Here is a 10,352-nt window from a genome sequence, read left to right as displayed (position 1 = left end):
CAGTATAAGCTATTAAACTACTAGTCCTAAGAATTCCTTTCTTTTACCGTTTAACGACATTTATATTTCTTGTCCTACAAGGGAATTGACGAGGAGACCATGTTTCCCGTGTCCTACGAAAATCAAGCACGCCCCCAAGGTTCAGCGATCTCGTGCTGGTCCAATGCCGATAATCCAGGAATCGACGACCCTTTTCTTATCGTCTATTAACAAAGAGACTTCTATTGTACTTTCAAACCCGTCCCCTTTCAAAACCGTAAGGATGGTCCCTTCCATTCCGTCCATCTCGAATTAAGAGAAGCCTATTATGGTGAAGGGCTCCATCGACCCCGATTAGGGGGTCGTGCTGCGCGCTGGCGAGGACCCCCACCATTGTCAAATATGTCTATTATGCTCTCTCTCGAGGACAGGCATTTGACGGTTTTCCAAGAACCGGTCCGCCTGCAGCCACCTATATTTGCCATAAGAGATGCTGTCAAAATGTTTCTAGAAGTATAGGGGTATGAATAATTATTGGGAAATGAATGCTATACGAACTTTTCACTTTCAGATAGGCCATGCCCTTAAAGGGCAAGGAAGGGTAGATTGATACTGGAGAAGCCAGCCTCTGCATTAGAGATCCGTTGAGCCTGCACTGCATGTTTCATTCCATTAAAATGTAGACATAATTCTTGATGTTCTAGGATGAGTGGACTGGAAGACAAAGCCCGCCGAGCCAATGGTTATCTGCTTCATGTTATGTTACACACCAAGGCGACTTCCACCATCCGTACCTGTGGAAGCCGATTTATCTGGCGACTGAAGAAGATCTTTCTCTGTGCACAATGAAGATTCGACTTCCTGCAAGCTCCTTGAAGGTGATGCCATGGATATATTTTGCTTACTGGGGAAGCCTGTTATCGTCCTTGCAGGAATAGCAAAATTTCTTGCCCCACAAGGTTGCTTCAACCTATATCTTTAATTGGATCTTCGTAAATATATCTTACAACGACATGGCCGGGATCTGAGATATAATTGGCCCAGCCTTTCCCTTAACCTCATCCGTTAACCGAGCAAAGTCCATTTTATCGATTATCTTATTGTATGTGTGATTATTCAAGACCTGTATATGTCAATGAATCTCTGCATCCCGGGCTTGCCAAACATAATATGGACGAAGCCAGCTAGCCGGCCTATATATTACCACTTCAACTGATCGATCTGCCCTTAAGCCGTCCTACTATGTTACAGCCCATCTGAGCTCCCCGGTCCAATGAGTCACACCCCTTGGGATCGTATCTTCGAATCTTTGATTTTAAGAAAATTGTCGTAATATGCTCTATAGGGGTTCTCTGGTTCCAGTTTGTTTACCATCTATGACGACATTTGGCTAATGTTTTTAAAGGGAGTGCTAGAGATCCGGAATAGTTTATATAGTCCTGCAACGCTACCGCAATTACCGACTGTATTAATGAAAATAACAAATCAGATATCATAGTCTTGGGAAAAAAAAAAGCATTTACAAACATATGACCAGAATATATTTACAAAGACCGAGTCACAATGAAAAATCTGTAATTTTTCTATTTATGTATAGACTCTGCAAAAATGCCTCAAGATGGTTCCTCTAATGCCAGAGATCCCAAATTGAGGATGGGGATGTGTTATCTTCCGAATCCGAATCCTTTCTTCTTCCTTTTAAACCTGAGGCTAGGTTAGGATGAAGAAGCCCGTTCATTCATACAGGGAATCCAAATTTATCGGAAAGTTTCGTTCGTGTAAAAGGTGAAAGAAGCTCGGTCTGGCGAATGAACTGCACATCGTGAATCAAAGGGTTGTCAGTTCTGCTGGGAGGAGATCCTGCATAGCACGGGGGAAGGCACCCCGTGCATGTCGGTTCTCGGCCTTCCACTGCCTGTATTTGAAAAACCAAAGTCTTATTAGCGTCAACAACTAAAAACATTGCCTTTTCGAGGGCTTTAAGTCCCCGTCTGTACTATCAATCTACGGCATGCTTGACAAAAAGGGTCAGAGAATGGAATGGAATGGAATCACTATACATAGAAGACGGTGATATCTTATACCACCATTCCCATTTTCTTATCCCGATCATGACTTGAAGTCCTTTTCTTTTTGGCTTGCTGTTCAAGAAATGTATGATGCATGCTCAAGAGAGACTCGTTCATTGAGCATGAGGGCATGAGAAATCACCAACCTTGTCCACAATCAGATTCAGAATCCCACTTCTCCCATCCCCAGTTGGTTGGCTGGGCGAAAAAATGTTCAAATAAGTACATTCCCTTATTAGAGCATTTCCTTTGAAAAGATAATAATTAAGGCAGAGGGCTGAATGGAACCTGTGTTGGGTACATCTGAAGGGCACGAGGAGCTCCGGCGTGGCACATCCTGGACGTCGGGGCTTCGGACAAAGAGGCTGCTGTTGTTGATAGTGATGATGATGATGATGGTGGTGGTGGTGGTGATTGGTCGTAGATGGATCGAGAAGGCTGCTCTTCACTCCGCAGTGATGCATATCGCAATATCTTTTTTTTTTTTCCTTTCTTTTTTTGAGAATTTCTTTTCCTGTATTTGGCTCTGCTCTCCGCGGATTATGGGTCTGACGCTGAGAAGAAAAAGAAACTAGAAACTGAAACCTCTGAGGGACAGCTTGCCAGTGAGACCTTTAAATTTGCTGTCCCACCTGTTTATAAATAGTAATAAGCTAACAAAGTGTTTGTAATTATCAGTTTATTTTGAAAAGTCTTAATTTAATTTAATTAATTAATTAATTAATTAGCTCAGAGAGGCAGAACAAGTGGAGGAATTTGGATGAGATAAGAGTGAAGAAGGAGGAGAAGAGAGGGGAATTAATGGATTTTGCATGGCCAAGAGTTAATATAGGGGGGTCTGATTTTTTTGACTCTTGACTGGGTTTCCCCAAGGTCTCTTCCCCTTCCCTTTCCCTTTCCCCATGTTTTAATTTGCCAACAATCACATGGCTAAATCTTTATAAAACATTTCAATTGAGGGCATCAAATCGGGAATTTATCGACCCTTTTTTCATGTCAAGTCATTCTTGGAATGTGCGAATACGTATTAAATATTGCCCTCTAACAAACTTTAGACAATACGTAAACTATTAGTGAGTTAGGGATATGCGGATTCGAGTATTTTTTTTTATTTTTTTTAAATGGTATCTGGATTCTACCCTAGGGATAAGTTTCAAGATTTTGAAATTAAACCCTACCTTGTTAGAATCTAGAACCGAAATTTACTTGGAACTTGAATTATACTACATATTCCAGATATTCTGTCGGAACCTATAAATTTTTTTTCCGCTTCAAGCACAATAAATGAAATAAATAAATAAAATCGAAAAGATCTCATTCACAATCATGCAAAACAAATAAATTTCAACATAGATTAATCGGATCACATTCATCCACAAAACTAAGAGATTATGTAGCTCTCATTAGGATTATACAATAAACAAAGTAAATACGCAACTAAAAAATTATGTAGTTATTTAATAAAAAAAGGCTGATGTAGTTCTTCTTAGTAAACAAATCAAATAAGCTCTCCTTAGGATTACGTAAATACTACATCGCATATAGAGAATTATGTAAATATAAAATAATTTTTTTCAGAAAAATTATAGGTCTGGAGTACCGGTTCCATAGGTACCATGTATATTGAAATCGGAACTTATTTTCACATGTTTATTAAATTATTACCCGGACCCTACCCTATTTTCAATTGGAATTACCCGGACTCTACCCTAACAGGTAGATTTCAACCGGTTCCAGGTATATCCAATATTCATGCACACCCCTGCTGCTGCTAGTATGACAACAATTGTCTCAGGAAGTGAATGTTGGAATAGGTTGATTTTTGGTCGTTGGTGTAGTTTCTCCATTATCTTCTTGGGCACGAAACACGAAGCTTTCCAACAGAGTCCCAACATTTATTCGAGTGCGTGATATGGTTAAATTTACTATGAATTTAACTAAGCTGCTCGAGACAAAATCCCTATAATCATTGATAGGATTTCAATCACATGACACTCATAAAGTTGACAGCATGTGGCATTCCGATACCCGGATATTGCCATCCTTTTGTAACTCGCATGAATACATGAAGAACCGGTTCATTCGAGCAACTTGAACAAGTGCTCTGCATAGAATGTGATCCTCTGGTGTCGATGATGATAGAGAGGTGCTCTTTACGGCGAAGATTAATCTTGGACTTCTATATGTTCAGGAAGTCGAGGATTTGATCTTGGCAAGCAATAGAATCTTTGATGTTTCACTCAATAGCAAATTATCGACTTAATCTAATACCGGTTTCCCTAAAACCCGAGAAGAGCAAACAGCAGATAACAAATGTCTAATTATATTTCATGCATGTCCAACATCGTTATGATCATTTGAGCTTTTCGAACCGCAGAGCATAGTATTACCTATTCAGTGTGACTTAAGCCAAGTAAGATGAACATTCTATGCGAACGGCATACTGCACAAAACAGCGTACGATACCACCGGAACAAACAAGTCGAAAATGAGCCATCGTAACATCTTGTCATCATCCCTAACCCTGTAGGGTCAATTGCAGTTCGACATGCAGTTTCTTCAAAGACCAGAGAAGGTGGCATCAAACGAGCAAATCAATGAGACAAGTCAATGGTACAAAGCTGACGATTTACATTACGTGTAGTATGTATCCCAGTCGAACTTGGGCTGTGAGAAAACCTCATAGTCAATAGGCCCCTCAACAACAGTTTCAACAGATTGTACACCTTCCAAAAGAGCAGGATGGAAGTTATCATTACTAGAAGGCAAAAGTTTGTACACCACTAACAACCCGAGCGTGAAGATCGCCTGAAGCTTTGTGGAATCTCCTCGGACGGAGAAGTAGAGAAGCATCGATAGCAGGTAGAGATCCACGCAGAACCTCATTATGCTCAGTACCGTGTCCATTAACTTCCCATCATTACCTGCAGGAAACCCGCGCACTCTATACACAAACAGGAAGTTGTACTTATCGACCACATATCTGTAGCCGAAGTAAGCTGCTCCAACAGGTACCACAAGCGGAGCGAAGGAAGAATATATCATTGTGAGGGCAAATATTGTTAAGTTAAATGCATAATACTGGGCAAAATCAAATGTCTGCTTTGGCACAGGGGATGCACTGTTCAAGGGGTATTCTGTGAGGTCCTGCCCAGGAATCTCGGCTCCATTTGCTCTTGGCGAGTCAAATATATTCTGTGGCAGAAGGGGCCTGCGAAGGCTTGAGATTTCCTGCTGCTCTTCAAGCGGTCGGCCATCCGTTTGTTCGGGGACGAGCTCAAGCATGTCATTTTTCCGAAACTTCTTGATCTTGTTCTTGATCCAAGGTATCGGGGCCAGTAGATCATAGGAAATCCCAAGGAAAGTACTGGTGATTAAGAAGGCAAGAGAGGAGAGGCACGATCTTGAGAGGAATGACGCGCTCATGTACTGCTCAATTTTCTTGCAATCCTCTCCATCCAAATAGCACCGGCCCATTCTTAGGAGAGCGCTCTCTAGGGATGACTCAACCAAGCCCCTGAGGAGGATGAGGTTAACCAGGAAAAAACAGACCATCTTGATTAGGGCTGCCCGGTGCTCCCCCGACATAGTCAAGTGCCGCTCGAACTTCGAGAGATTGGAAAGGACCGACGGGATTATTATGTACATACTCAAGAATATGATCACATTAGGCAAGAACTGGAAGATCAGGGAACCAAACCAACTCGAGCTCTGAACCCAAGCCAACCACAACTGGGCATTGTCCATTGCTTCTGCATCAATAATTCTTCCTGCGCTCTTCACCGCAGTGATTACTGCGAGAGGGGAGCTGAAGAAGACTAGCATTAGCAACAAGCAGGTGTTAACAATCACTCTTCGAAGCCTCATTGAGAACTTCGTCAGTCCCAGGTGGTTCCAGTAGATGTCTGTAGCCAGTGGGGCCCGCTCAACCTTCCACTGGTTCCTCTGAAGCCGCAGCTCCATCACAGAGAAGAACTTCCCCATCCTCCGCTTCTTTTCATTCCTGAAATCCTGGACTGCTTTATTGGCTGTATATACATCCTTGAATATCACGAACGCGATGCCTGCACCGGGTGCACGGCCCTCTTTATAAGCCGATAGCTCAGTCTCCAACTCCGCTCTCAGTTCCTGTAATTTTCTCAGCTTTGCCTCGTCGGTAAAACCAAAGCTTTCCAAGACCCGATCCCAGCAATGATTCACTTTCCTCCATATACGGACCAACCGACGCCGCATTCCCTCCACCAGATCACCACCATACTCCTGGTCTCCACCATTCTCGGGCAAAAGCCTCGAGTCTATTCGAGCAACCAACCAAAAGATCTCATCCCTAACCTTAACTAATTCTGAGGCTAGATCATCTAAAGCACACAAATCCATAGGTAAGATGATCCGATAAATCTTCCCCGGATACTTGTGCTGAAAATATTCTTTCAACTCGACGTTATCAGATCCTAAACTCTTTGGTAAACCCTGCACCATGATCGTAAATATGGCAGTTGAGTTCGCACTAGAGTAGCTAGGGTTCCCATTTCCATCTCTAAACCTAGTAACTTTTAGCCTCTCTTGTATGGCGTTAATACCGAAATGCACTAAGATGATGACAACAACCGCAAACAGGAAGTGGATCCAGAGCAAGCTCGAGCCCTTCTCGATGTGTGTTATCGTCGTTTTTGAGAACTGATCGGTCATGACAGCATTACCTCCGTAGAGATTAACCAGAAGCAATACAAAAACTGCGAGTGCGGCCATGGGCAGGAGCAGGCCGAAGCTGCCGCCCTCGATGACGAGGAACTGGGCGGCGTCAGCCCCGCAGTGTCGGGCGATCTCGTGGCCAGTGGCATGCCACACGGCAAGGAGCTTGGTGACGAGGGCAGCGGGGCCAGGGATGCGATGGTCGCTCCGGAGCTTGAGGGATAGGAAGATGAAGACGCAGAAGAAGGCCCCGATCGACGATATGTTGAGAAGGTACTGGATGTTGCCATACCACGCGGCGGCAAAGTCGTCGTCTCCGTCCCCGCCGGGGGGCGGAGAAGAGACGGATACGGCCATTGGGGGAGCCAAAATTGAGGACCGGATTCAGCGTTTTCGGGCGATTGCGAGTGGGAGCTGCAGCAAGTATGGATTTTGGCTCATAAGGAGGTAGAGAGGTAGGATTTGGGGATTAGGGTTAGGGTTTCAGCTGAATTTGAAGAACAGAGTCGAGATGAGCCAATGAAGAAGAGCTGAGGATTCGCTTTGCTTGCCTGGGCGAAAAGCAAAGGGCGGATGAAGAAGACGACATAAAAGATTTGGTATATTACGAAATGAGGCGCTAACTTTAAGGAACTTTTCACTTTCACCCAAAAAAATGAAAACAAGAAAAAAAAATTAAAAAAAGATTACTTAATCAGACAAGGAAAACGTAAATCGGTTGCATTTACAATTTTTATTTATTTTTTTATTTTTTTGTGAATAACCAATGATATTTATTAACTCACAAAACGTTCACGACACGCACTTATCCAAATCCCGTGAAACCGAGAAAAGATAAACATATTACAATTCAATTAGGTCTCAAAGTCGAGTCTCTATTTCCTTAACATAGAACAAATACACCGAGATAAAAAATCAATAAGGTAGCCTCACTTGGAAAGCTTTTCTTGGCCAATAACCTGTTTAGAATAGCAAGCCACGACCCAAATGAGGCCCGTAGAAAATGAGCTTGGAACCAAAGCAACTCGTACCGAGGAACTTTGGGTTTCATGGGAGCAAAGTTCCTGCCATAATTTTGAAGTAAAATGTTAGCTTATTTTTCCGAAAATTTTAAAGGTGAAAGTTTGGAAAGTTGTTTAGTTAATTTAAGAAATCGTCCTTTATGCCTTGTGTCACCAATTAATCTTGGTTTCATTACAAATGGTTGATCCAATGGCTTGCAGAAAAGCCGAGATAATTTCTCAAAGAGACTGAAGAAATTTCACGATGCAAACAAGCATTTTACCAGAGTACTCCGCCAAAGACAATTGTGTTGGTAAAGCCAAAAACTCGATGTTAATTGACCACTGCATGGGGGGTAATTGGACTGCGTTCTATGTGAATGGATTTTATTTACAATATGATGATTTAAAATTTATACGAAACAAGTAACGGACAGGACTAAACGGAAGCTTGAAACAGAATGAGTTTAGCTAATAGGATCGGGGGAATATCTCATTATATTTATCTATCCTTTCTCATAACTCCAGGCTAGTAATTTGGGTATAATTATAAACATCCATGAATATATTATAAAAGAAAAACAGAAAAAAAAACCACCCATATTTCATTTATTCAAGGAATTTGAAAGAAAAAGGAAATTCATATCCAATGGCTGATGAACTTTGCATTCGCATGTCCAGATCTCTTTTCTTTATGTTTCTTCCCTCAGTTTTCTTGCATATAACAACAATAAAATCTAAAACATGACGCGTATCATCCGATGGGGTTCCGCAAGTACGAAAAAATAATATGCTAAATCAGTATTATCGTAATTACATATATTAATTTTATCAAACAATCTATATGTGCCTAAGAAGCGTATATTGAAATATTATATTATATTACATAGGTTATAATCATATGTCTACTTTAAGAAGGATATAGACATATTAGCGAGGAGACAGATGAAGGAGCAAAGATCAGACAAATCAGATGGGAAAAGTAGAGTTTTGTGATTAAGTAGTAAATTTTTGTGGTTTAATTTGTGTGGTGGAGTTCTATTTATAGGATTTTTTGCTATATCAATATTTCAACTAGTAGATCCGGTGCATGTGTGGTAAAATTTTTGTCAATTTTTATATGATCAAAATTAGATCATAACTTGTCAAATATGATCCACAAATGAATATAGATATAAAGAAAATAATATGTGTTAGAAACAAATACGAAATCTAGTCATAAGGAAGTACACATGATATCTGTGTAGAGAGTCCATAATCTTGTAATATGAACACAATAGAGTTGGCATATTTGGTCGAAACAACTTGTCCATGTGTTTGTCATGAGTGATACCGAAACCGGAACCGGTACCCAAAATTTGTTATATGTATGTGTGTCTGTCGGTATGTTATTATGATTTATATTTTCATATTTGTGAAATATAAGAGATGAAGTTACTACTTATAACTACTAAAAAAAAGAAAAATAGAAACATAAAGTTTTTCTAAACCCTAAATCGAGAGTCCAGCAGCTCTGCCTCTCCTCATACATGCCTGATTGTATTGCTATACGTCATTGTGTTTATTTGTTCTTGTTATTACATTTGAAAAGAAAAAAAAAATACATGTTGTTATAAAGTATTCGAAACCTGTGATATAATATAGATTTTGGATAGGGTCCGATTTGGTGTCTCAACATGGCAAGATCCTGTTCTAAAATCTTAAAATCAATCTCTTATAGGGTAGGATCTAAGTATCGTGAAAAATACATGGTACCCAGACCAGCACACCCCTACTTTCTACGACATCCCCTATATATTTGTCGTAAGCAAACATTCAATCTAATTTAACATCGACTTATTTAGTGTGTTATTTTACCTTAAAATTAAGTGCCGAAAATTCATATATACGGTTCGCCTATTTAGAGTTAGTCCAACCCATGGGCCTTAGAGTCGGCCCGACCCATTTAATCAGTATAAGAGTCCATTGTCTTCTCATTCCCTTTGCCCTCGTTTTTTTTTTTCTTTTCATTTTCCTCACTTAACCCTCCTTCCACCTCACTTTCATTTTCCTCACAAATTCAACTCCTTCCACCTCACCTCGTTCTTCCTCCTTCCAAGATGTACGCAGTGACTAATTCTTTCAGTGCAAGATTGACAGAGTGGCAGCAGGCCCGTCCCCTTCTTCCTCTCTCTTTGTCCATGCAAACATAATTTGCTCTCTCTATCTAAGAGGCACCATGGAGTGGTTTCAATGCACTCCAGCCAGGGCCAGGTGATGCAGCGAAATTAAAAAACAATTATAATATGTTAATTCGAGTACGAATGTCAAAAAATAATCTTTTATAACCTGTTGATTTTACGAATACCATGGAATATATATCAAATTCGTTAATTCAATTAATGGCCGAATTTGAGAAAATAGAGAAATATTCTCTCGAAATTTTATTCATCCAAAAAAAACTTAACTATCCTTAACTCTAGGGCTTACATCGTTTAAATAGGAAAAACGAAATTATAATGAAGGAAATAAAAATATTATCTAAAATGAACTATTTCCTAAAAATTATAAAAACGCTCAAATTATATAAAATTATCACGTCTTCTACCGCATCGCAATTGATGCACTTGAT

The 10,352-nt window shown here is 40.5% G+C and overlaps 2 protein-coding genes across 2 annotated transcripts; both read right to left on the bottom strand.

Moving 5' to 3' along the window:
- Positions 1-1,451: 1,451 nt before the first annotated feature.
- On the bottom strand, positions 1,452-2,693 carry LOC116211893 (nuclear receptor subfamily 4 group A member 3-like). Its single transcript, XM_031546433.1, has 3 exons — positions 2,337-2,693; positions 2,195-2,246; positions 1,452-1,894 (listed from the first exon to the last, which is right to left on the bottom strand). Exons 1-3 carry the CDS (start codon positions 2,510-2,512, stop codon positions 1,718-1,720), a joined length of 405 nt encoding a protein of 134 aa, XP_031402293.1. The 5' UTR covers positions 2,513-2,693; the 3' UTR covers positions 1,452-1,717.
- A 1,909-nt stretch (positions 2,694-4,602) lies between these two features.
- LOC116211273 (CSC1-like protein At4g35870) lies at positions 4,603-7,302 on the bottom strand. The gene has a single exon (XM_031545569.1). The coding sequence runs from the start codon at positions 7,095-7,097 to the stop codon at positions 4,683-4,685; it is 2,415 nt and encodes an 804-aa protein (XP_031401429.1). The 5' UTR covers positions 7,098-7,302; the 3' UTR covers positions 4,603-4,682.
- Positions 7,303-10,352: the final 3,050 nt, after the last annotated feature.

This window comes from Punica granatum, chromosome 6 (assembly GCF_007655135.1).
Source record: "Punica granatum isolate Tunisia-2019 chromosome 6, ASM765513v2, whole genome shotgun sequence".
Taxonomy (NCBI): domain Eukaryota; kingdom Viridiplantae; phylum Streptophyta; class Magnoliopsida; order Myrtales; family Lythraceae; genus Punica; species Punica granatum.
The sequence above is the reverse complement of the archived record's forward strand: the minus strand, read 5'-3'. Positions and strand labels throughout refer to the sequence as shown.